Source organism: Apus apus, chromosome 3 (assembly GCF_020740795.1).
Source record: "Apus apus isolate bApuApu2 chromosome 3, bApuApu2.pri.cur, whole genome shotgun sequence".
NCBI lineage: Eukaryota > Metazoa > Chordata > Aves > Apodiformes > Apodidae > Apus > Apus apus.
In genome coordinates this window covers 7,102,800-7,130,347 of record NC_067284.1, presented here as the reverse complement: position 1 = coordinate 7,130,347, position 27,548 = coordinate 7,102,800, and the positions used below count along the sequence as shown (strand labels likewise).

The 27,548-nt window shown below is 40.0% G+C and overlaps 1 protein-coding gene across 6 annotated transcripts in view; it reads right to left on the bottom strand.

Moving 5' to 3' along the window:
• The window catches only part of USP45 (ubiquitin specific peptidase 45), a 60,093-nt gene that overhangs the window by 6,492 nt on the left and 26,053 nt on the right, over positions 1–27,548 (bottom strand). For 4 of the 6 annotated variants that reach the window (XM_051613947.1, XM_051613945.1, XM_051613943.1 and 1 more), the window contains exons 6-13: positions 25,639–25,784; positions 24,230–24,325; positions 22,081–22,211; positions 8,191–8,278; positions 5,400–5,481; positions 4,328–4,419; positions 2,201–2,269; positions 328–471 (exon numbers count right to left, since the gene is read on the bottom strand). In XM_051613947.1, coding sequence (XP_051469907.1) covers positions 328–471; positions 2,201–2,269; positions 4,328–4,419; positions 5,400–5,481; positions 8,191–8,278; positions 22,081–22,211; positions 24,230–24,325; positions 25,639–25,784 — 848 coding nt within the window. The remainder of the gene's footprint in view (positions 1–327; positions 472–2,200; positions 2,270–4,327; positions 4,420–5,399; positions 5,482–8,190; positions 8,279–22,080; positions 22,212–24,229; positions 24,326–25,638; positions 25,785–27,548) is intronic. The other 2 variants (XM_051613949.1, XM_051613948.1) reach the window with 1 other exon arrangement.

Below are 27,548 nucleotides of genomic sequence, written 5' to 3'. Positions count from 1 at the left end.
TAACCAGGAGTTGCCTACAAAACCACCCCTGGGACAGCCCCCCATTTTTAAACAAGCAAACTTACAAACTGATGAAGTCACAGAACATCAGCAAACACTGACTGAATTCAATAGTTGTTCTGGATTAGTTGTTTTATTGCAGATGGATTACACTGAAATTTTTTAAATTAAATTTTTTTAAAGACTAAAGAATAATGACCTAATTATTTTCACCAAGTCTATGTCAGCTATGTCTATACAAAAAACCCCACTGGTAGGGGTCAAAATTTCCACCCCTGTAAGTCTAGAAAGTCAAGATGACTGGTTAGGGCTAGCATAACTTCTTACCTTATCTTTTGTTAAAGTGTGTTTCTTGACAATTTTAGGTTGATTATTCAGTGCAGTGATAGAAGAACAGCTATACTGACCAAGATCTGCCTCTTGTACACTTTTGCCTTTGCCTGTTCTTCCCAAAGGCACAGGTTTTGCAACCTACAAAATTAGACAAGAAATTAGGAAACACGCCAATTTTGTATTCCTTTGCAACCTACAGAAAAGATGAATGGAGGTGGGATTTTTCCCTTTATTTTTCAAAATAGTAACCTACAGAAATCCAATGAACTGCCCCCTGAATTGGGTCTAAGACTACTTTCTCTTTTTATTTATCATAAACACACCATCAACATCTTTGAAGGATCCACCGAGAGCCACAAGAAATAGGAATGATACAAAATTCCTGTACAGAAAACATACCAAATAACCTATTCTAGTACTGTAGGAGGACATGTATGAGATGTGAATTGATCAGAGGGGACACAGGTGCCCACAAGTCAGCCTCTGGTGCAGCCTACCACCTTATGACGTGCTGAATGAGCTGCTGCACGTGCCCCATCACGTTAACAGCAGCAGTGTGTCTGGACTATAAAAGAAAGAGACAACCACAAAGTCATGCACATCCTCAAGTGCAGCAATTGCTAAAAGCCAGTTCTCTCAAACAGAAGCCATGAAGTTCCCATGTTACACATCTGACTCAGATAGCACAGGGGCCTAAATAATCCAAATGTTCTTAAATTCCCCCAGCTGTCTGGACTCCATGCAGTGACAAAGATGAAGAATTTATTATGAGCAAAACTGGTGTTTGGAGACAAGTACATTTTATACAGGATTAAATGTCTGGAGCAAATCCAGAGAAGGGCCACAAAGATGATCCAAGGGCTGGAGCAGCTCTGCTCTGGAGACAGGCTGGGAGAGTTGGGGTGTTCAGCCTGGAGAGAAGGCTCCAGAGAGACCTTAGAGCACCTTCCAGTGCCTGAAGGGGCTCCAGGAAAGCTGGGGAGGGGCTTTTGACAAGGGCAGGGAGTGACAGGACAAGGGGTAATGGTTTTAAACTGGAAGAGGGGAGATTTAGGTGAGACATCAGGAAGAAATTCTTTCCTGTGAGGGTGGTGAGACACTGGCACAGGTTGCCCAGGGAAGCTGTGGAATCCCCATCCCTGGAAGTGTTCAAGGACGGGTTGGATGGGGCTCTGAGCAACCTGGTCTGGTGGGAGGTGTCCCTGCCCATGAAGGGGGGTTGGAACTAGATGATCTTTAAGGTCCCTTCCAACCCAAACCATGCTATGATTCTATTAAATATTCTCCCTTACATATATATGAAAATACACAGGATGGGGGAAGAACCACCCCCAACCCACCCCTGCTCTTCTCAAATGAAAACCCCAAGTCCTGCAAAACCAGAGCAGATGCCTTCATAGGAACACAATTCCTCTGCAGCTGATGGAGGCATTCTATGAAATGCTGAAAACACCAGTATAAATGTATTTTAAAAATCTACCAGTGTTTACACTGTCTCATCCCAGAGGTCCACTTCAGCCCAAGGACCCAGGGTCTCTAGATGCAAACCCAATAGACTAGAATGTAACTTTCTGGACCTTAAGAAAAGTTTATAATCATTCTATTCATGGAAGTATCTACTAAAAATAGTACTGAATTTAAGTGATCTCAGACATACACAACTACAATGTTCCAAATGTGAACTAATTAAAAACTCTATGCATTTATGACATTGTATGTGTATCTACATATAACAAACTTACATGGCAGTCCATGTATTTATGGAGGAGCAGAGATTTTAAGGCTTAAAATCAAAACTGTATATCCATAAACACCTTCATAAAGGTAGGTTAAAAGAATTCACTGGAAGCAGTTATTTATTACATACTCTGTTTCTTACCCTCTCCTCTATTATAGGAAGTGAAAGATCAATGAAAGGTTCTTTTACTGTTGAAATCTTGAAGAAAAAGAGAAAATGCCAATTAAACGTAAAGAACAATATATGGGATTAGCACATAGCTCCCTTTTTAAAATCAAATTATTCTCAGAAACTACACAAAAAGCTGTTTAGTTACAAGACGTATCAAACTACAATGAAGAACTTCCCACAGATTGATTTATTTTTTTAAGGTAGCTCTGATATTCTTTCTCAACCTGCACAAAATTTCAGCTGACAGACCTAAAAGGCCAGGCCATTCATCTGGGCACAAAATGGACCTAGAAGCAAGTGTGGTGCTCAGTTTCTCTGAGCTCCAGATTTTCAAGTCATGTGGGCTTTCTAGATGGTACAATTCTGCAGAGAGGTAATTTGTAGAGTTTCCTGACCCTTGACACTTCTGCACAGGCATTTGACCTTGTAAGACTGTTAAGCAGCAAGGACTGGTTAATGAGAGTTACATGACAGGTTCTCAACCTGATTTCTCAGAAAAGGTTAAGTCAGGCTTACTGGTTACAGCCAAAAGCTTTATTAAAAATTTTCACACCATAATATACAGTAGTTATTATTAAAATAAATCCAATTACTGGGGAACAGGGAACTGAAAAAAAAACCCCAACCTTCTTTTCTGTACTGAAGTGTTATTTCGCCATCTATAAGCCACATAAAATGGCTGAGCTGAAACTGGACATATCTGACAAATCATATCTAAGGACATTCTCTCTCAGCACTTTCCCTGCCTTTATGACTAGAACACCTTATCCAAGCCTGCTCCTTAAGCTGTCTCCCTTGGTGTTATAAAATCCTTTCCAGAACTGACTTCATCTCTGGAATGACTGTGAAAAACAAGGCCTTAAAAAAATAATAATGAAAAAAAAATAATTATGTTGTACATTTAAGTTACTGAAGAGAGCCATGGCCTCAATTACTCATTGCCCTTCTCTTGTATTTGTGACTCTGTCTTCCACCCCTGACATTTGATATGGATTTACTGGCTTATTTTTACCTGCTGTGCAAGGGACTCAGCATGGTTTAAGTTCCAGTAATGCAATCAAAGAGATCACAACTATTGTAACTATCATGACTGACTGCCCGACAAGCCATGTTCAAACAGAGGGTCCTCTAAAGAGTGAGTCTGCATGAACAAACGTGAGCCCAAAATATCTTTGCTGATGCAGGCAAAGGAAAGCACACACTGAACTCTTCCTCAGAGAGCTACAGGTGGTAAATTCCTGACTCCTCTGCAGGCAGAAGAGAAGAATCCAGTAAAAAAATAAATTAGCCACACAAAATACATACAACCTCTGTTTTGTATATAGACAAAGTTCTTCATTGGTACCAATAGCATTTTAAAGTGCACATCACACATGGGGAAGTTCACCTGGCACTGCAGGGCTGTGCTTAATTATTCAGACTGATTGATTTACTTCATCTCTATAACATGAAATGCAATGTTTTAAACGAGACACGAATGTAACATTCAACTAGAAAAGTCATGCAAGAAAGATTTTTCTCGTCCAAAGTTAAAGAAAATTGTAAGGATCATGGAAAGCATTTATGATGAAATGTCAATAATATTAATTATGAAAGCATTATGCTGTTTATTAGAGTTATTACATTAATTATCAAAAATATTCCAAGGAAAAGAAAAGGTATTTTTTAGCATTTCCCCACTCATACTAATTCAAAATAAGTAATTCCCAATTTTCAAGTATATCCCAGAAGAGTAGGCAGGAGGATTGAAGATAGGCAGGTGTTTTAAAAATATCAAATAAGATTGGAGTGTAACATGGCTGATTACAGAATTTGGAACCTCCAGCCTTAAGTCAGATGTAAAATCAAGCCCAGTACTTGAATTCTTTTTGAATTCCAAAGACCCCCTCTTCTTAGGTTTGGGAGGATAATGCTTTAAAAAAGGAATAAATAATTTTAAATGAGAAATTTTCAATAAACTCTTTTTTTTACAAACAAACAAACAAACAAGTATAAAATTGGCAATACAATTTTATACTTTCAAGACAACGTAATCAAACCAGTATGTGATCTATTCCACATCAAACCAAATTCCAGAATACCTACATTTTCACATTCCTCACACATGACAGTGCTAGTCAATTCACCAACAAAGATCCTATCTATGAAGTTCATCTTCACACCCTCTCTTCCATATGCTGAAAAAACATTGCCTTTTTTAAATGTGAAAAATAACAGATCCAATGCCACACTATAAGCACAACAAAATTCTTTCCAAGATTTATTGCAAAAGCACAATTTAAAACATATTCAAAACATTTTGAACACAATACAGTAACTAATACATCATACACTGTATTATCTCAATATTTAAAAATATTTTAGTGATACAAATCTCTTTTATCTTTCCCTTTCCCACCTACTGTAAAGAATAATAATAAATAATACTGCATCTCTCAAGAAGAAACTTTCCAAACAAAATCTCTCTTTTGAATACATAATATTGGGCTGCCTTGATATAGGCACTAGAGTAGCAGACAAGTTGTCACCCTTTCTAAATGGCATTTGAAACTACAAAACTGTGAAAGATGAGACAAATGCCTGTTCTAATTTGTCTCTTTGCAGTAACTGTTGCAGATTTGGGAAGGGTAACCTTCAAAACAGCTTCATAATTATTAAGACTTTAATTAAAACAAAATTAGAACTTTTGCAGAAACACACACACACAAATTAATTTTAAAAATCTTGTTCTGAACAAACATGCCTTTTCAAACAGCTTCCTATCTTGGCTCTGTAATGATATTTGGAGTGCTCATAGTACCAGTGAGCAGACAGAAACCAGTTTTATTTCTGGGAAGTGGCCTCTCTGAGTGTTACAATAACTGTGGCTAGAAAACAAACCTTGAAGATGCAACACACTATTTTAGAAAACAAAATTACTTTCTACCCATGATTACAAGAGGCATTATAAATACTTAATCCTGGCTACAAAGAGGCATGTCAGCACATGCTAAGCTCTGTATCCCCTTGACACGCACTAGGTGGCACCAGAATAATACATGATAAAAGTCTTGTTACAACAGTACTTGGGGATTGCTGCTTGCAATAGTCAGTTTTGAAGCAAGTGGTATTTAAAAACTTGTGCATTTTTGAAAGTATTCAATAAGGAGCTGCATACCTTTGACTTTTCTTCTGGTTTCTTCATCTGCTGTCTTAGTAGTTGGATTATTAAATGCTTTTAAGATACCAGTTTGTATACGCTAGAATTGAAAGAAAAAACAAATGAGACATTTAACAAGTATTTTAAGTGAAAACATTCTAAAAACTAGTAACATATTCGATTTTATCTACTCTTATTTCCATAAAATAAGCATAATTTAATATTTTTAAACTGTTGTTGGTCACTAACAGTGGCAAAGCTACATGAACTTAACTTGAGGAGGTAACCATACATAAACTTCCTCCCCTTAAAGAGGAAGCCAACGTAGAGAGCTGGAGTTTATCATGAAACCATAAGATTTTCAGGGAACAAATACCTTCCTGTTTCTTCCACTGTTGGGGGAGGAGAAATGCTGAAGCAAAACTGATAATTACTGACTGACCAGGATACAAAATAGTTAAAGGCAGCCAAGTATCTTTCAACAGCTAGACTTCAGTGACTGTGTTTGGGTGGCATTATTACTTCTGTTTACTTTCTAACACTGCACATTTGGAAGTTACAATAGAAAACCTCAGGAGGGATACAAAAGTTTCTATGAATCCCTACAAACATTATCAACATGTGCTCAAAAAATCCTAAAGACTACATTATTGAAAGAAGAATCAGAAAGGACATGGACAGAGTTGAGCTGTAGATGCATCTCAAAATGGGGGTCCTTCCCTTCCATTTCTCAGCTGTCCTGGGATAAGATGTTGTATTCCCAAGAGACACATCCTGGCAGGGGAACTGCCCAGGCTGGTACAAAACGTGGCTCAGCCCAACCTCTGTCATGCTGTGGAGAGGGAAGCTGGAGGCCGCAGGGGGCCACAGAACAATATAGCCTGCATGACCTGTGTTCCCCCTTTTTCCTGGCAGATGTCCAAAAGCTCTAGTTCCATGTATGAGACTCTCAGGTCAGTGTGCAAATGACATTTAAAATGACATGTGTCACCGAAGTCTCACATAGAGCAAAGTTCCATTCTAAAGACAAGTGATACCAAGTCTTCTGCAAGTAGACATCAGGAAGAAATTATTCACCACGAGGGTACCAAGACACTGGAATAGGTTGTCCAGGGAGGGGACATCCACAACCTCCCTGTTTAAGGTGTTTAAGACCAGGTTGGATGAGGCTTGTGCAGCCTGGTCTGGTGGGAGGTGCCCCTGCTCATAGCAGGGAGGTTGGAACCTGATGATCTTTAAAGTCCCTTCCAACCTTCACAATTCTATGATTCTATGAACAGAACAATAAACAACTCTTGTTTGCAGGCAGCAAATAACACTTTCAAGCCCCAGATTACAGAAGTGTTATAATGACAGAGAGCATTGGAGTTTGGGTTTCCAGTTCAGGCACCCATCAGACGAAGTCACACTCCTACCTTATGAGTATGTGACCTGGCTTGTGAATTAACTCCCGCTGCCCCGAGCTCAGCTTTGTTCATCTTAATGCCAACAATATACTAAAAGGCCTAATCAATAGGTAATTCATGAAGTTGAGCACCATAAATGGGTTTAGGGCCATAAGCAACCCTTTTGTTGAGATTAGTGCGTTGAACCATCTATTTAGGTCAAAGAAAGACACAGTCTTTGAATGGGCAGGGTGCTGTGGACAATGGCAGCAGACATTAATCAATTAGCAGCAGGGTTCAGCCACTTCAGGCCTGGGTGTGAAACCATCTCCAGCCCACATTGCTGGAAATGGCAGACACTATGTCATCTTTATTGTAGTATTGACAAGCTTTTATCTTAAAAATCCACTGGCATAAATACTCACTTCCTAATTTTTTTTAACAGGATTAGGAAGAAGTTCAATGCTGATGTTGGACACAAGATACAAAACCACAGAGACAGAAGTGTAATGTCATTTTCTGTTAGCTCCTTTTTTACATCTCATAAGTATTTCTCAGCAAAGCTCTTAGGTTTTAAAAACGATTAATCCCAGCAGGGACAGGGAAGTGGGGACAGCCAGATCCAGCTCTCTTGCAGGTGGATGACAAAGCAGCCAGCAGCCCTTTCAGCAGGGCTGCTCCCTCTTCCCAGAGTGAAGTTTAAAAGCAGTGTGGAAGAGAAAGGTCAGTGCTGTAAGCCCTGCTACAGGATTCTGGTGGCAGACACGTTGCTGCAGGCAGGCTGTCCCCAGCCACAGCCCGCGGGGTGGGGAGGCCATGGGGCCTGACGTTCGCTGCTTGTCACACCACCCACACACCCTAAACACAGGATAAGCAAATAAAAAAAAAGAAAAATATATTAAAAAGAAAGAGCCTGAGGTAATAGAAATGTATTTGCAGTAATGCACCATGACGGCAACAGAGGGAGTCACTGCAGGGCGGGGTGGGATCAACCTCCCTGCCTTGTGATGGGGGCAGCAAACATACTGTCCAAGAGGTCACTTCACATTCTCACCATGTTCTAGGACTCTTTTGTGGTAGCTACTGTAGCTGTCACCACTCTTAATCATAAATGACTCAATAGGCAAATACAAATGCAGGTTATAATGTCAGCACCTTCACTGGTGAAACAAGAGATTGACTTGAGGAGAAAGCACAATCGCTCACTGGAGAAGCTGCTGAGTTGTTGCAATAGTCCTTCCTGTGTTTGCTGAATCCTCATTTGTGAAGCAAACAGAGTTTCCATGTTTTATTATATGAATATCAACAAGCAACAAAATAAAGTCTTCCTCTACTGCAAAACCACAGCAACTGTTGTTAGGTAAGCTGCTCCTGTTGCATGCCCTGTGCAACACCTAATTTTGTAAGCATGACAAAGTCATTACCTTTGTTTCTTCAATCCTCATTGCATCCAACAGATAGTGCAGAAGCTCCTGGCTGTCCTGCTGCTGGAACCCCTTAAATCGAGGAGCCCTAGGAAAGAAGCAGTAAGGAAATTTGTTTACATTGGGAGGTTCTTAACGAGAGAGTCTCCATGAGACTCATGCTGGATGCCAGAATTCTGAAGGGGTGCAATCCCTGCTGGACCTGATGAGGCACCCTCAGGTTCTTTAGATGGTCACAAACCTGCTCTACACCTACGGTGGGGGGTAATTCATTCTCCCAGTCCCTGCTTTCACCTTCTGTGGCCTTTGTGTTGAAGTTGGAGCACTTGCCAGAGAAGACTGAAGCAAAGAAGTCATTGAGGACCTCAGCCTTCCCAGTATCCTGTGTTGCTACCTCACCCTTTTCCTTCAGGAGGGGGCCTACACTCTCCTTGGATGTCCTTTTCTCCCCAACATACCTAAAGAAGCTTTTCTTATTGTTCCTAACATCCCTGGCAAGATTTAATTCTAGCAGGGATTTGGCTCTGCCAACCTGACCCCTAGCTGCTTGGACAACCTGTCTGTAATGCTCCCAGGATACCTGCCCCAGCTTCCACCCCCTGTTTGCTTCCTTCTTCAGCCTGAGCTTTTCTAGGAGCTGCTTACTCATCCATGCCGGCCTCTTGGAGTTTCTACTTGACTTCCTCTTAGTTGGGATGCAATGCTCTTGGGCCTGGAGAAGGTGATCCTTAAATATCAGCCAGCTTTCATGGGCCCCTCTGCCCTCCAGGATGTTATCCCAAGACACTCTCTTGAGCAAATCCCTGAAGAGGCTGAAATCTGCCCTTCTGAAGTCAAGGGAAGTAAGCTTGCTGTGAGCCCTCCTTGCTGCCCTAAGGATCTTGAACTCCACCATTTCGTGGTCACTACAACCTAGGCTGCCCTTGAGCTTTACATCCCTCACCAGCCCTTCCTCGTTGGTGAGGACAAGACCCAGCACAGCACCTCTCCTTGTTGGTTCCTCAATTACTTGGAAAAGGAAGTTATCATCCTTGCACTCTAGGAACCTCCCGGGTTGTTTGCGTTTAGCAGAGTTGTTCTTCCAGCAGATGTCAGGGTGGTTGAAGTCTCCCATGAGGACCATGGCTTGTGAACGTTAAGCTGCTCTTATCTGTCTATATAGTGCCTCATCTATATTATCCTCCTGCTCAGGCGACCTGTAGCAAACCCCCACCATGATATCACCTTGGCCTTTCTTCCCCTTAATTTTAACCCATAAGCTCTCTGTTGGCTCCTCATCCATCCCCAGGGAGAGCTCCATGCACTGCAGCTGCTCTTTGACATAGAGAGCAACACCCCCACCCCATTCTCCCTGTCTGTCCTTCCTGAAGAGTTTTAACCCTCCGTTCTGATGCTCCAGTCACAGGAGCCATCCCACCAGGTCTCAGTGATGCCAATGAGATCACAGCCCTGCAGGTTCACCCTTGTCTCTCATGCCTCCTGTTTATTCCCCATGCTGCCTGCATTTGTATAAAGGCATTTAAGCTGGGCCTCCAGTAAGGTTGCCTGACTAGCTGACCTGACCACCACACCATCCCTTGGCTCATCTGTAGGAAGCCTAGCTCTATCCTCCACCCCCTTCCAACCCTTCCAAAAACCTGAAGTCCTGCTGGCAGCACCAGTTTTGGAGCCAGGCATTGATCTCTTAGTTCTTCTTAACCCACTCATCATTCCCCAAGCCTGCAGGAACAGAGGAGAACACAGCTTGTGCACCCGAGCCCTTGACCAGTCATCCCAATGCCCTAAAATCTTTATTACTTCACACATCTCAAATTCACACCAAAACCAGAAGCAAACAAAACACAGCTTCATACCTAACATGGAAAGAGCCCAAAACCCATGACAAAATCTCCTCACAGTCGTTTTGATTTAGACAATACTTTTGAATCCAGATTCAAAAAACTATCAGGTTTGCAAAGGCAGGTAATAAATTTGCTACATATTATCTGATTCCCACCCACGCTGCTTATGGGAACTTTATACCCAACTGCAAAAAAAGCCTGATATGACAGAGGTTCAAATTTCACAAGTTTTCTGCACTAATTCAAAGGACCCCTCCTTACTTACCCATCAAAACAACGAAGTGTATCAAGTATTTTGCTCCCACTGAATACAACAACATAACAAATTTTAGCTTTTTTGTAATTCTTGAGTGCCCCAAAACCAAATTATCTGGACAAGCCATGGAAGATCACAAACAATCTGTTTGTGATTACTGTGATTTAATATTACTACTTTATCACCATTCATTTACTAATCTGAAGAGCCAGCATGAAAAAGGAAATCCTGATACAGTGTTCTTTTCTCACACTGATCAGGTTTGTAGACAGGGGATATTGTGGTCCATCCCACCCAAAACGTATACTGTTTGGTAAAAATCTTTTCAAGTTTCATTCCCCTGCTGCATCCATAGGCACAGGTGGCAGACAGACCTGCTCCAGCCCCACCAGAATTGGTTCCTGCATGGCAGTTCCCATGGGGACTTCCCTGGCCATCCCCAAAACTGCATTTTGGGCTAAGGGTGTGACACGGCCTGCAGGAAAAAGCCACCAGTCTGCAGCTCTCCAGCTGTGATTTTGTTGTGAGGTGAGTGATGAGAACTTCTTGCAAAACCACATATCACAGCTCTCCTTTTTACCATCAGGCTGAAGGAAGGAGGCTTTGTTCTGTTTTTCAGATCCACACAAGCTAAAAAGCATTACAGTTGTAACTAAAAAGGTGCTGCTTCTGCATAAATAATAATGTCATTATTTTGAGGTGATACTGAAGGACTACAAGCCCACCTCCTAGAATAATATATACTGGCTACCCAGGGTAAACAAAGATCTAAATCTCCAATTGCAACAGCTTATTTTTGGAGAATAAAAAAAGCAATAATAATAATAATAATAATAATAATAATAATAATAATAATAATAATAATAATAATAATAATAATAATAATAATAATAATAATAATAATAATATCAGTGTACCTCCAAACTTTTAATCTCTGGAAATTCACAGTCTCAAAGGAAAAGGTCTATGTGCCTTAGAAAATACACATCTGATGTTGCCTCAGACTATGGTCTCCTTCAAGCTGTCCCTCCGTGGTGTCTGGCCATAGCACCAGCAGAGACCAGCCAGCCTGTGAGGCAGCCCAAGGATGCAGGAGGGACCCTGGCACTGGCTGAGTTTGTACCCTCGTGCCTTACTACCCAGGACAAACAAAAAGCAAAGGCTGCACTGGGAAGGCAATTCTTTTTTAGCCTTCTTAGACCAGCAGCAGCAGCCACATGGACCTCACAAGCCAAAGAGGAAAAACGTGTTTCAGACTATGTCACCATCCCCACCAGAGATGTTTTAGCCAACTGCAGGGGGTAACTGCATCTGTTCCTAAGACAGCCACCCACTAGTCTCGATCATTGCTACTGAAAACCTGTAGCTTCCTTTTTTTACTATTTAATGCATCTAAACATAATCCAGATACCATATTTTGCAGGCCCAGATTACATGGACATTACAAAATGTGCTTACGAATACATGGATAGATGCTTCAGGTGTTATCCTTATTAAGATAACCACAGCTAGAAGGCTTCTCATGAACAATTTGGATCTCCAGCTTCTTGCAACTCCAAATGAGACTGTGTAAATACTCACTTTTAACATCTCTCTACTCACATTACCTATAACTTACGGGGTCAAGTTGTGCCAGGGGAGGTTCAGATTGGATATTAGGAAAAATTTATTCACAGAAAAAGAGGTGAGGCCTTCGAACAGGCTGTCTAGGGAGGTGGTAGAGGCACCATCCCTGGAGGTGTTCAAAAAATGGGTGGACGTGGTGTTTCAGGAGATGGTTCAGTGATCAGGGATTTTAGAGTGGATGGTTGGACTTGATGATCTTGAAGGTCTTTTCCAACTCTGATGATTCTATGAATTTACTGGCCAAACCATACCTGTGTTTCCAGGCAAGTTACCCTTTAGATTTTTAATTACAGTCTTGGATCGATTAATCTAAAATGGGATTTGAAAGAGCATCTCTTTGCTTTTCCAGTAAAGCCACTAAATTGCAGCTGTGGTGACTCTTTGCTGCAGAGAAGAGCTCACGCAGGCGTAACCACACATGCCTCTTCCAAAATCCAGCACAGGAGACAACTGGCTGAGCAGAACTCCAACAGGAATTTTATCACACTGGCAGAGTGACCAGAAAAACCAACCACTCACTGGTTTACTCAATTGTATTAAACATGTGTTGAGCCAGTTTTCATTCCCAGCCTCAGACTGTGTGCTCTGGCCAACCTGTGCATTGAGCTGAAAACATGGTTCAGTATTTTCTCCAGGCACAATGATCTTGCCCAGCCATGTTCTTCTGCTGTTCTAGAGCTCCTAAAGGTCAGGTTTCTTTCCCACCTATACACTTAGGCTGCTCAGGTTTGCCTTGGACGCTTGTGCTCATGGATAGGAGAAGTGAAAGGCCAACAGAAAATGCACGAGATGTGCCAGGTGCCTGCAACAGTAAAAGGTGATGTTGGGCAAGACGTCGAGAGGCCAAGTTAGGGGACAGCAGCCCTGGGCTACATGCAGGACAGTGGCACATGGGGCTCTGTTTTGAACTGCTCACTGGAGGCACTTTGGGATGTAACTGGAGAAGGATCTAAGGTGACGAGGCATCTAGGGTCAGTGCCTAAAATTAAGTGGACTAAATCTGGACGTGCATATGCACAGGAACATGTTCACATTTACAAGTGTGATACTTTCACGTTCATACTTTGTATCTACTTTCTGAGACAAAGTTGGCAAAATCCCTAATTAAAAACCATTTAATGATGCTGCTCAATGTTGAGGCTCACTATAAAATCTGGAATCAGCAGAGTGGGAGAGTTTCTTTAGCAATCTAAAGCAAATTTTGTTTGTTTGGTCTTTGGTTGGGTTTTTTCCTCTGCATGTGCAGGTCAACCTAAAAAATAATTTCTTTTTTTTTTTTAAAAGAGCAATAAACTCAAACTTGAACTATGCCTCTTAAAAATATTGTTTAGTATTATAAAAATGCAGGGGTTTGCTTCTATTAATATAAAATTCTTTCTTTCAAATTAATTTTATTATTAAACCCAAATGCACTCTGAAAAGCACTAGGCCCTTGTTTTGGACCAAATAAAATACTCAAAATACATTAAAAAAAACCCAACACATATTTACCCACAGGAATGTGAACAAACATTTTCACTTTTCTATTTCCTAAGTCAGTTTCTCATTGCTTCTTTCACTGAATGACCAGGAATCTGAAATAATCTTTTGTTTTCATTTAAACCAGTTTAAATCAATTCAATTCCAATTTAGTCACAGTATTATGATTATTTACAAGAGATTTCTTGTTTTGCTGAGACAGTGAGAATCAATGAGTATATGCAGCCTGTCTCCTTCAATATATGCATATTAATAGCTCTTTGCATTTACACAACCTGGTGCCTGGTACTAAGAGGTATTACTATTCTTTTGGTCACAGAAGCAGGGCCACTGCAAGAAACATTATACTAAAAAGGACAGAAAAGGAATAATGACTTGACAAGCAAGCAAGAACTCCATCACTGTTACAGGAGGTACTTTTCATAGTAAGGACACCTCACAGAGCTAGATCTTTGATGCAAACACAGAAAAAAGCCCCACCCACACCATTCATTACTGCTTGTGGTTTGCAGTGTGACCTCTCACTGATGAACTAATAATAATAATAATAATAATAATAATAATAATAATTTCAGATTAAAATTAATTTTCTAAATGTTCTACACCATTCTATGAGCTTAAATGTAAGGAGGAAAAAGTTCACTCAATCACAGCATTTTTCTGTTTCTCTTAGGCTTTCATTTTACTGGCATATAGTGCATCTACAAGGACAAGATTATTTAGGCTTCTCCGTGCTTGTACTAAGTCCTTGTCCAACCTCACATAAATTGCTTGAATTTTAATGGCAACAAGGATGGTGGGAATACACCACCTACCACTTTAAAAGTGAAGTGGCAGGGAAAGTGACTTGTAAAGATGCTATGTAAGGTTTGAGTCATTTACTTTGACTGACAAATCACGTCATTAACACTGCTTAATATATAGCTAATCTGTCATTCACGTACACAGCACATTAGGGAATGTTGCATATAATTCTAAATGTCTGGAGACACTTGAGATTTGTTCTTGGGGGGAAGCAACAAAAGAAAACCAAAAAATAACAATCAGTAAAGATGAGGGAGGGAATTTCACACCCACACAATGCATCTGCTGGAAACCTCCTACACTTATCAACCAGTATTGTGCAGGGAGGGGGGGAAGGAATTAAACCATGGTGATACACAGAAATCTGACAACTAAAAGATGTGCACTCTCGTCTCCTTGAAAATCTGCTTCAAGCAAGATCCTTGGCAAAAGTGGGGGACTTGAAGATGGTTGGTTGGGTTGACCGCTCACAGATGTGCTGACATATGGAAGCCAGTGCCAATGCGCTACCACCTGTTGTACAGTGTCAGCAGGATAATGACAGAACAGGTTGAACTCCTGCTAATGGCCATACGTGGTGAAGGACAACTGTGACATCTACATGTGCACTACTTAGCTAGGCTCTCATCTGGAGACCAGCTATAATTGCTTGGCTGTCAGTGAAAGAAATACTTGTTATTATTAGCTACTTCCTAGAACGTTCTCGTAACAAAAACTTCATAACAATGTAATTTTTAATAGGATAAAAACAAACCAAAACAACAACAGTCCTTTAAGCATTAACACTTCAATTCCTATCATATATCCATCTGAGGGAAATTAAGCTATCCTTCAAAAGCAAAACTGGGATACAAATACAGTCATTCAATAATATTGCACAAAACTGCCACACTTTTATTATGTCTAATGAAACGCCTCTCCAAAATCATCCCATCAATGGTTACCATCTTTGAGCAGAAGTGAGCCTAATACCTGGGAAACTTTAGCAACAGTAAGTGCTTGGTAAAAGAAAAGAGAACACAGTTATTTGATTTTTTTTCCAGTAGTGCAAAACGTAGAGGAACCCATTTAATACTGCAGTACATTACAGAGAAGCAAAGTAAAACGTTCACCTACTGTTTTGCCTGAGAGAAGAAATTTTGCTTATTTGCAGATGAAGATGTTCATGTCTCAAGACTGAGCAGTTACCAATGGAAGTTAAAATTAAGCATGCAAAGGCCCAGTTTATAGAAGTGAGCACAACAGTGACTTAGCTTTCCCAGTGGCACTATCAAATACCTGTTCACTGTCACTATAGAATAGTTAGAACCAAAAGTTTCGCTCTTCATAACACAATAATTTGCACTATGATCCCAAGTTACAAAAGAGAACAACAACCTACAGCATGATTAATCCTCATGATTAATCTTATCTCAAACCTGCCCCACAGACATAAGAGTTCTGCTACTACACTTGGCAGGAAAAAAACAAGGGAACATGGGCATGTTCCCACATGTAACTGACAAATAACACCAGACATGCCAGTCCTGTCTTGATGGCATGGACAGACAGCACTCAGCTCTCCTTTGAACGTGCTGGCTGATTTCTTTCATCTTTTCCTATCTAACCTTCTCCCAAAAGAGACAAGGAGGCAGCATCATTTTCTTACCATGTCCCAGATCTCTGGTACCTGAGGAAAATACACTTGTTAGATGTAGCCCTGTATGGACATAATAGGTGAGATGCTACAACAGAGCCATTTCCCACTTGGCCATCAGAGGGAATGACTCTTTTTATTAAGTAATGGAAATACTTGCCTGGGGAAATGTCTTCCTACTAGTTGATAGTCATTCATGACCATCTTGCACTCCTATAAAAAAGTTTTCTCTATAATTCTTCTTTCTTCCTTTAGGTCCTGCTAAGATTTTCAACAGTGCCCTGTGACATCACACTCCACAAGCTAGCTCTACCAAATGTCTTTTAAAATTGTTTTTTTTTTCCCCTGGCTCTAAATCTGTTGCCTTTCAGTTTCACAGACAGCTCCCTGAACTCTTATGAGGGCAGTTAAATAAGCACAGCTAATTTATCTTTTATAATTTATTGTCTTCTCTTGCTGTCATGTCTCCTTTTCATGTCCCCTCCTGCTTGAAGTCCCTCTTGATGTGAAGGCTTCCCATTTTTGCTACCTCTCCCTGAAGCTCCAAACTGGTTTTATATTGTAACATTCTATTCTGGTTAACTTGACCATTGCAACTGAGGATACAGATCCAATATACCTAATTATTGGTTTTCTTCGTCATTGTGTCTACAAACATAACAGACACCTGAGTTTTCCAAAATGCTGCACAGATCTTCCTCCCGAGTGGAAGAAGTGAACACAAAACTCAGGAACAAGTGCAGATGATTCCTGCCAATGCACACAACCTACATATGCAATGAATCTACTTTGCACTCATAAACAGCATCCATCCAGCTTTGTTAACTTGCTCCTAAAATTCTTAACTGAAATAAAGACATGCAATCTCTCAACTGCTGCTGTACAGAGAGAAGATACAATCTCCTGCTGTCAGAAAGCTCCTGAATATGACGCAGGAAGTCAGGGACTCGGTTCTTCACAACTGGTCAAGGAAACATCAGCCACGTGTCCTGCTGCTATTACCTTTAAATGGCAAAACTAAAATGGGAAATGGGAAAAACAACTATGCTGGAAATCTTCTCTAAAAAGAGATTTTTCTCTACAGCAGTATTATTTTAAAATAAAAGGCTCAAAAATACTCCTAATTAATGAGGAAAAACCCTGTTTCCTTCACCCTTTAAATCTTGTACAACATTATGTTAGTTTCCCTTAGCATTTCCTCTCAGAAGTGATAAATGCTGAATGCTCCAATAATTGTTTAGGTTACCTTCCAAAACTAATCAAATAGTCCTAACTGGACATGACCTCTGTTCTGCCAGTCTTGAGTTCTATCTACCTTCTGCACCTGAGAAGGAAGGATGAATGAATTAATGCTCTTTGGGGAGGGAAGACCTGTGTATATTTTGTGACCACCAATAAAACCTTCGTTAGGCAAGTATTCTTTCCTGCATGTTAATGTAGCAATATAATACCCCTATAATTAATTAATTGGTGGAGGTCTGAAGCAGCTAAAACCTGTAACTTGTTTCTGGACTCACCATTTACACACTGCAACTTTTACTTGCTATAGAAATCTAAGCTTTCTTCCACCAATAAAATTATGAAATCATAGCAAATAAAGGAAATTAAATGTATGCCCTCTTAATCCATCAGTGTCGTGTTAGTCACCAAGTCTCCAGATAAGTCAGAAGTCTGCAGTCCTGATATTCAGCATAGTGGAAAACCAACAGAAGGGCCCCGTAGCTATGCTCACAATCTGTCCTCACAAAACATCTGACAGCTGCAACACTAACAAAATTAACAGTGGATGAATTAGTACCAGACGCTAAACAGTTGCTACAGAAAGACTCATCCATTTCTTTCCTTCTTCTCCCCTTCTCCAACCTGGCTACTCCACCACTTGATAAAATTAACACTTGGTATCTTTTTTTTTTCTTTTGTTATTTAATAAAAAGCACCACAAATACCCTTCATACACAAGATGATGAACTTCATGCCATGATCTCCCTAGATTCTTAAAGACACAGCTTGCAGTTGAAAGGACAGCGTCTCAGTTCTCTCACCACTTTTGAGCAGCAAATGTGCAGTTTCTCATTCACAGGTTTTGGGATCCCACCTGAACATGGCAGCCCCTGTTCCCTTTCTTTACAGGCTCTCTGCCTGTACCTATCTGTACTTCTACAGGCCCTTGCCCTCTCCCTTCCTTTCTCTTTTCCTCTTCTTTTTCCTTTCCCTTCTCCTTTCCCTTCCTTCCTTCCTTTCCCTTCCTTCCTTCCTTTCCCTTCCTTCCTTCCTTTCCCTCCCTTCCTCCCTCCCTTCCTTTCCCTCCCTTCCTCCCTCCCTTCCTTCCTTCCTTCCTTCCTTCCTTCCTTCCTTCCTTCCTTCCCCTTCCTTCCTTCCTTCCTTCCTTCCTTCCTTCCTTCCTTCCTTCCTTCCTTCCTTCCTTCCTTCCTTCCTTCCTTCCTTCCTTCCTTCCTTCCTTCCTTCCTTCCTTCCTTCCTTTCCCTTCCTTCCTTCCTTCCTTCCCCTTCCTTCCTTCCTTTCCCTTCCTTCCTTTCCCTTCCTTCCTTCCTTCCTTCCTTCCTTCCTTCCTTCCCCTTCCTTCCTTCCTTCCTTCCTTCCTTCCTTCCTTCCTTCCTTCCTTCCTTCCTTCCTTCCTTCCTTCCTTCCTTCCTTCCTTCCTTCCTTCCTTCCTTCCTTCCTTCCCTTTTCTCCCCTCCCTCTCTTCCTTCCTTCCTGCCTTCCTGCCTTCCTGCCTGCCTTCCTTCCTTCCCTTCCTTCCTTCCTTCCTGCCCTCTCTTCCCTCCTTCCTTGCTTCCTTCCTTCCCTCTCCCTCCCTTTCTTCCCTTCCTTCCTTCCTTCCTTCCTGCCTTCCTGCCTGCCTGCCTGCCTAGGTCTTCTTTCACCGAGAGCTTTCCTGTAAATTTTTGAGCAAGGATGCCCAATTCAAAGGTGAGCATTCACACTCATACTGCAACATCTGAAGGAGGTAAAATCCTCAAGTCCTACAAGGGCATCAAAAAAAAGCAACTCTGGGCATCTAATTTGGAAGTGCTACTCTGGCACTGAAGTGGAAATGAGGACAAGTCTCAGGCATTAAATTATACAGCGACCTTTACTGTATCTTGTGTCAGCTGATCCAACATGAAAATACATCACCATTCAGCCAGGAGATTAAAAAAACCACAACAACACCCGAACTCATAAATACCAATTTAATTTTTAAAAAATGAATAGATAAATATAGATAAATATATATGTTTATATATAAATATATTTTTCAATTTGTTATATATTTATATATTTATTTTTATATGTATAAATATATAAATATGTAAATATGTAAATATATAAATATATAAATATATAAATATAATCCAAATGTGTCATCAGGGACAAGTAACCATTTTTAAAGGATCAGCTACATATGAGAAATATGTTATTAGGAAATGGCTGTTTTACTTTTTGGCTCAATAGCTCACTGTAACAGTCCTGACAAGCAGACAGATCAAAGTATATACAGAACAGCAGCACATCATCCCCCACTGACAGCTTTGGCATTGCCAACACCCATGTTTGTAAGAAAGCTGGTAAGATTTGAAAGTGATTACACTAGATATTAAGTAGAACATCTATATTCTGCATGGCCACTCAGTGTTTTGAAAGCTACAAGCAACAACTCAGAATAATGCTGTGGTAAAAACTGGGACTGGGAAGACAATTCCTGGGTCATTGATTTCAGCTCTTGATACTACAGACAAGTACATCCTATACTACAACCTGCTTCATCAATTATTTAATGAGGAAAGGTATGGTCATATACTGTAAACTGGGACAGCAAGATCTTTGATGGGGAGAGAATAAATTAAAAAAACCAAAAATGAGCTTGCAACTGGAGTCAGCAAACTTCTAATTAAAACACAGAAAACCAAAACATTATTATTAGAATTCCTTCCTCATGCCCTTCGCCCCAGTAGTTCACTGACTTGTCTTTCTCTGGCATATCTCTTTGAAAACAACCTTTTGTTTTTTTCAGTGTAGTTTTTCCTTTTACATTTATCCTGTCATCTCTTTAGGAAAGATGCTGTTTGTACTTCACTTGTTAAAAAAAGTTTGTGCTCATGTATGTGAAGGCCCCAAGTAGTGCATGACTTTCAGATTACTTTATCATTCCAACTTCTTGGCAGGATTCAAAAAGCAGTTTAGAGAGAATGTTGCAGCAACAGAATTCTTCCTAGCTGGGACTCCTGCAGTCTTGCCATGCTCTTTCATTTCAGCTTTGCTAAAGAGTAGAAAGGCAACTATAAAAGATTAAAAAAGGCTTTGTAGAAATGGCATGACAGAACACTGGATTCATACTGTTTAAGTTCATATATAAGAAATGTATTCACTTTGCAAAGGTAAAGATTCCCCATTCTCCTACTTCCACCACCTCAGACTGCTGAATTTGCTGAAATCCTCCCTTTCTTCTTCCTTGCTTGTGTCACTACCAGTAACAAAATGATCAAAAGACCAAAACCTTCTGTCATACCCGTGCAACCAGTTACTGCCCCAGAACACCTAACTTCTTGCTAACAGGATGTGACTGACATTTTTGTTAACAATACTAGAGCTAGTAAAGAATCTGAGTTGTGTCCTGCAAGGCTGACAAAGTAAGAAGTAGGGATGAAGGCAAGAGATGCCAGAAGCTGACAGATACTTGTCTGAACAGCAAGTTTGCTGCCCATACTAAAATATACTTCGTTTTCAGCTGGTAGTTAAAAGTATACGCTCATCTTAAAGACCAAAAAACCCCAAACAAACAGAAAAAGAACAACAACTAGATACCTGAGATTTAATACTGATATATTGTGTATCCATCACTTGACTATACAAATAAAAACATACAGAGCAAATACAAAATAGCTTCACAAATACAATGCCATCTGAAGTCCACTGCATCACGACTATTTTACAGTGAGTTTGCTAAGGTGGGTTTCAATGCATCATCGTTTCTTCATCATATTTTTCCTTCTACCCTTAACACTCAGAGAAAAAACTATTCCTATTGAATCACTTCCCTTCCATTTCTCAACCAAATTTTGTCCTTAGAACTACATTTTTGAGTCAGCCCCAAAACAGGAGGAAACAACCTGATTTTCTTCCCTATACATTTTTATCCAAGGTAAATAATGCTTAACAGAGAACAGTGCAATTTGACTCAAAATCACTCTAAAAACACGTTACACACATTTCCTTTTGCAGCTCAAAAGAATCAAAAAGAAGTCAAGGAGAATATAAAAAACAGAATATTAATTTTCTGAAGTTGAATTTTGAGGATGAAGTAATAACTGATTTCTTTATCACAATTAAATTGTCCCTGCTCTAGTTTAAAAGCTTTTGTTTCTTTATACCATATTTTAAACCCATGTTTACACAGTGAGGTTGCCCTGGAATACCATGGTAGGAGGCTGCCACTTTTCTCCTAACTCTTACTGCAGAATGCTTAAAATTCCATAAAATAATACTTTAGCAAATAAATTAACATGTTGTTAATGTTGTTAATATTTTTTTAATGTGAGATTCAGTTATATCAACTTCCAATTACTCTGCTTCTACAGCTTTTTTTTTACTTCTAAGTTCAATATTTAAACATTTCTATCAACTTTCAAATAGGTCCTCCACAGGTGTTTTAAAAAGCAGGATTGTTTACATTATAATTGAAGGTACCTACAAAGCACCACTGTAAACATTTTCCACCCCAAGAAACAAGAGTTTCTTTAGGGCTTATAAACTCTTTGCAATCTGAAGCCATATGCCATTTCAGTATTACTGCTTCAAGTCTTTACTTGTTAGAGCCTTTTTAATTTTGAATTGATGCCAAGGTCAGACATCACAGCAGAGGTTTCCCATTTAAAAGCCTATCCTTTTTTTCCAGAATACCTCCATACACTTTGCAGTATTAGCCCAGCTTTATGCAACAAAACCTGAAAGGTAATTCTATTCTCTTCAGTTTTACCATGACACCTTCTGCCCCCCTCACGCTCAGTTCAAAGGCCCTTGAAAGTTAGTGGTTATGGATTGGGTCACAGATTTCATGAAGAGCAGGTACAACCCTGGAGCACAGTAAGTTACTCTGCAACTTTAAAACATGAAGAAGATATTTTCTGGACTGCCCGGTAAAAATCTAATGGCACCTTAGAAAGGACAACAGACAAGGCACATTTCCAAACATAGAACTGGAAATTAAAAATAAATAAATAAGTAAAAAAAATACTGACAATACCTACTTTTGACAAAGCTGGCTGAACAGCACTTTGGGAGAAAGAGGCCCTTTTCCAGCCTCCCTCATGCTGTGAAGGAACAAGAACATTGCTGAAGTCAAGGGTCCCGGGCTGGAGAGGTTTACCACCAAAGGGTCCTTCAAAGCAAAGGCAAACTGCACATCAGATTTCAAAGTTAAAGACACATGAAATTTATTTCACATTAGTGCATTTATGGCAAAGAATAATGTAACTTTCTAGTTTAGGGATGTTTGGGTTTTGTGGTTCCTAAATGTTGATGACTGAAACAGTTGAAGAGAAAGCTTATTATTGAAGCAGCAATAGTTGCAAAACCTAACAAATCTCAGCCAGCGAATTGCTGGTAATGAATAACTTTGGAAACTGTGATGTCAATGAGCCAGTCTGGTTCTCATAAAACTGGACTATCTCCTGTATTTCCTGCTTTACTCTTATTCCCATGTGCACTGAAATTCAGCTGGAGAGACAATGAGGACAACCTCCTCCACGGGCCAGCACAACACAGAGCTCAGTGGCACTGTCTGCTCAGCCTTAGGGAAGTGGTGGCCAATTTGTCTGACACGTGACCTGCCTACCAGAGTTTCCACACAGCTGGCAGCCACATACCCTGTTCCTCCAGGAACAAGGTGCCAGGAAGTGGTTCACATCAGAAGCAACAAGCAGACCCCCTGCCATGGCAGGTGGGGACAGGCACAGGGTGCCTCCTGCACAGCCCCTCCTGCTGTGATATTTGCCCCAGCCAGCAGGTCCCTGGGCTGGATGAGCTGGTCAAGCAGCCACCCGAGCCAGCCTTTGAACAGCAGACACTCCTGTACTGCTTACATGCCACAGGTGTCTCAACAGCCACAGATGACCAGCTCTCCCCCTAACACACTTCCAGGTTCCTACATGACCACAGTGCTTCCTACTAGCTGACCTGACTCCCACAAAACCAGGTAACAAATGCCAGACAAACAATTCAAGGGGCTGCCTCATCCAGAAAGTGGATCCACACAAACCGTAAGCACTATGGATACACACAAATTTATTTGCTTTATACACACCAACAAAAAGTGGAAAAATTCCCTTTACCAAGTAGGAAGCTGGGAGTTTCCACATCATTATTTGTGACACTACTGCAGCCCTCAAATCCTGCATTAACATACAAAAACCAGAAAACACAGTCTTTGCTCCAAAGATCTTACATTTTAAGCACTGTCATTAAACAACAACAATAAAAAAGATTTCAACCTTATGGCTGTGCAAGTTTCACATCAAGCATGAACCAACGTTCACTGGCTTTCTAAGCCTCCAGGCACAAACAAACTCCAGACCTCAGTTGTGGCTCAGGATAACTTGGTGAAACATGTTGCTCCTCGGAACTGCCACTGGAGGTAATAGAGATATCAGTGCAGTGAATTTCACACTGTTCTTGCCTGGAGAAGCTCTGAACATCACCGACAGTAAGACAGAGAAATCTTCATCTTCTCAGAGGTTTCTGAAACAGAATCCTACCCCTCAAACCCTCCCTGCCACCAGAAACCTTGCAGCAAACAGCAGAAAAGGGAAAATAATAATAATAATAAAAAATCCTCTGTTAACTGCTTTCTTTATCTAGCAGAGGGAAAGGGGTATTATCTTTATTGCCAACCTAAGTCTCTCTAACACATGACCAGGAAAAGCAGCATATTCTTTTGATAATAACCACAGGAGCCTTTTCTATGTATGTGCAATGAGCACGAGGACAAGAAATTTGGTCCTCACTGAAATTTTGCTTCTCTCAGTTTAATCCTCTGGCCTGTGAAACACATAATAAAAAGCCTTATAGAGCCAAATATACTATTTCCTGTATCATACATTCATTTTGAAGAAATGAAATGGGATACAAAAATAAACCAGCCGCTCTTTCTTAATGTCAGGCATTATTTGCTACTTGAAAGTCATAAAATGTGAAAGGAAGTGATTATTCCTCCTCCTCCAGGGCTGAATAATTAGTGTTGTAAAAGGAGTGAGTTCACAGATATCATAAACTGGCTAAACAGTTAAAAAGCAAAAATAAACGGGAGAGTAAGAGTGTGTATTTAAGGGAGATGCACTTTCCCATTCTCCAGCTTCTTCCCAGATTTCCCCAAATTTGTATTTCTCATTGTATACTTACCAATTGGGCATCTGAAGTATGACAGATTTTTAACTTGGTTCCTTTCTCCTTCATATCATACATCAGTTCATTTAGTATGTGAGTCTGTGCCAAGTTCTTAAAGAAAAAAAAAAACAAACCCAAAGAAACACGTGCTGATCTTTTGATCTTTCAACTGTACATTTTTCTTCTGTTATAAATTCTAACTTCAGAGACAGACAAAACTAGATCTAATTCATAATGTACAGCTGAGGTTTAACTTAGACCACTAGAAAAAGGAGGTATCACTCTTATAATATATACTTCTCTTCCTGTAAATCCAAAATAATTTCCTGTTATTTTGGTTAAACAACAAGATTGGGTTTTGTTTTGGATTTTTTGTTGGTTTGGATCTTTGGGTTTTTGTTTGTTGTGTTTTTTTTGTTCGGTTTGGTTGGTTGGTTGTTTTTTTACAGTGAGGACATTAGTATCAGAAAACACTTATTTAAACTCTGCAGCCTCCCTCATCATAGCCCAAGAAACACAAGGGATTTGGCAGAGTGAAAAGCATTACCTCTCTGAGTTTGAGAGAGAAACAAACTCAACACATCTTAAGCTTTGTTTCTTTATTTTTGGTTAACTTTGACTGAAGATCACTTAGGTTTCTACAAGGCCCTAAGTATCAACAGAGAACAAGCTGCAGTAATTCTACTCTTTACAAAATCATTATTGGTTGGCTGAGTTTTGTAATCAGCACCATAAACACCAGGTAACAAGTGCCAGTTCAGAAAACTTTCACAGAAGTTTTCTCTCATTTGCTCATTCCTCTTTGCAGACAGACAGATGTCCCTGCTCAACCTACAAGCAATAAGATGCTCCAATACAAAACCCACAAAGGTTGCTGCTTTTTTTAGGATGTTGGATTAGTTTTACACTCAACATCAACAGAAGACTATTGGTATAGCTCATTCCTTTTATTCTGGTCAGAAGAAAAAAACTCATAATCAATAAAAGTACTTTTGTAACTGCATGCATTGTAAGGGCTTAAAAATCATCCCAGCACACAGTGCAGACATTTACATGATGCACCAAGTACCACTTCTCACACCCACCAGGATGGCAAATACTCTGCATTACTCATAACTGCCTAATGCTGAACTACAAGTAAAACCATATGCTAGAGTACAACCCACACACATATGCAGTGTGTGAAACACTTGATATTTTTATTTGTCTCATTACTGTGAAAAAATCTACTGATCCAGGAATTCTTTTTTGTTATAACTGGAAATATTGCTTGAATAGCAAGGACCCAAAATAATTTGAAAAGGACTTTCAAAAGCAGAACAAAGACTGGCAACAGTCAGAACCTTTTCTGAAGTCCACAGTTTGTACAGATTAATTATTTCCAAAATCTAGGAAGAGAAAGCTGTATGATATTTCCATCTTACCTGCATGACAGCATTAAAAAAGCACGTATTTCCTAAATTATTTATTCCTTTGACTGGAACAGATGCACCATTACCAGAACTTTTTCCTTTCAGTATTTCACTGGTTTCACTGTTTTCTTCACGGAGTCGTATGATTTTCGATGAACCTATAATTAAACTATAGATTAGCATTACTACATCATTTCATAGTTTAATCAAATCAGTCCTGTGGATTACTCTCATAATTTTTAACATACCTTGATCATAGAATCATAGAATGGTTTGGGTTGGAAGGGACCTTAAAGATCATCTAGTTCAAATCCTTCTGCCATGGGCAGGGACACCTTCCACTAGACCAGGTTGCACAAAGCCCTGTCCATCCTGGCCTTGAACACTTCCACAAACCTCCCTGGACAACCTGTGCCAGTGTCTCACTACCAGCCTAACAGTAAAGAATTCTTCCTAACATTTAACCTAAATCTCCCCTCCCCCAGTTTAAAACCATTACCCTTCATCCTGTCACTACACACCCCAGTAAAAAGTCCCTCTCCAAAACGGTACTAAGCTCCTTAACATAATCTTTAAAAAAAAAAAAGATACATCAGCAGTGAAGCCCCTGAGAAAAAAAATCCCCCCCAACAACTACATATACCCAACAAAACCTTCCACAATAATCCCAATATGCCATTAGACTGTAACTTCTACAGTTACCCAAGCAATAAAGTAAAATGGACTCCGTTAGTTTAACTGACAGTTAAGAGGTAAGTTCATTAGACATACCAGAAACACCACCAAAAAAGCTGTTCTTGGTGCATTTGGAGGTAACCAAAAGTGACCACCTGAATGCTGCCAGTCTTTATCAATGATCAGGCTCTGTTTGCATTGCCCCATACAACACAGCCTAGGGCTGACTTGCAGTTGTCATCCCTTTCCCCAAACACTGCATTTCCTCCTCCATCCACCCCTCTTTGTCACAGCCTGAGGAACTGCTAACACAACCCAAATGCACACAATGCCACTGCTTTAATTTTATACAACTAAATTTTGATAAAACTGCAACGGAATATGCTACCAGAGTTCTTCCTTATTTCCCTTATTATTTAAATAGATGAGCGACAGCAAAGTTAGACAGTCATTAACTTGTAGCCTAGAGGTAATGAAAAGATTTGAGATAACAATATTTAGCCTCGAATTCTACTAGCAACTTTCATATTGTCATGGTTGCAGGACTAAATATGAACATTACTGACATCTGCAGTGTCTTAAATATTGATTAACAATGCATGTCAATGTAAACGAGTTATGGACTTAATAGATGCCAAGACTGTGATGCTGCAATCTCTGTCTTGACATATGAATTCCTATATTTGTTCTAATGAGTTTCACATTGAAGTCTCATTAAAGTGTTCTTAAGAAATAACTAACAGACCTATTTACGTTAATGAAATGCTCATGCCAAAAGGTTCCTTTATGTACACTCCTAGGGAGTTTCTTGAAAAAATATTATTAAATAAAAAAGAAGTCATTAAAATACCTATTGTATCTGGCAACGAGCTGCTGATGCAGTTTGTCAGCACCCTGTAGTGCCATCAAGGCATAATTGTTTTTCCAAATTGTATCTGAGTTTATCAAAATGCAGTTAAGGGGTGCTCTCCTGTTTAAAAACATGTTTAAATGTTCTAGCTCATACTGCTTACACAGCTTTAAAATATTCTCCTTTCCACTGGTGTGGAAAATTAAAGACAGTACAAGGGCAAAGTAAGAGATCAAGTTCTCCTTGCAAAAGCAGACAGCATGTTCTGGAACACAATGAATGACAAACAACCTGGGAGCTGCTCATACCCTGAAACAGTCCCTGTTTTATGGGCTACGTGCAACGACACCTTTTAATTGACATGCTTACAAGGGGCATGTTACAGTGTCTGAGACTT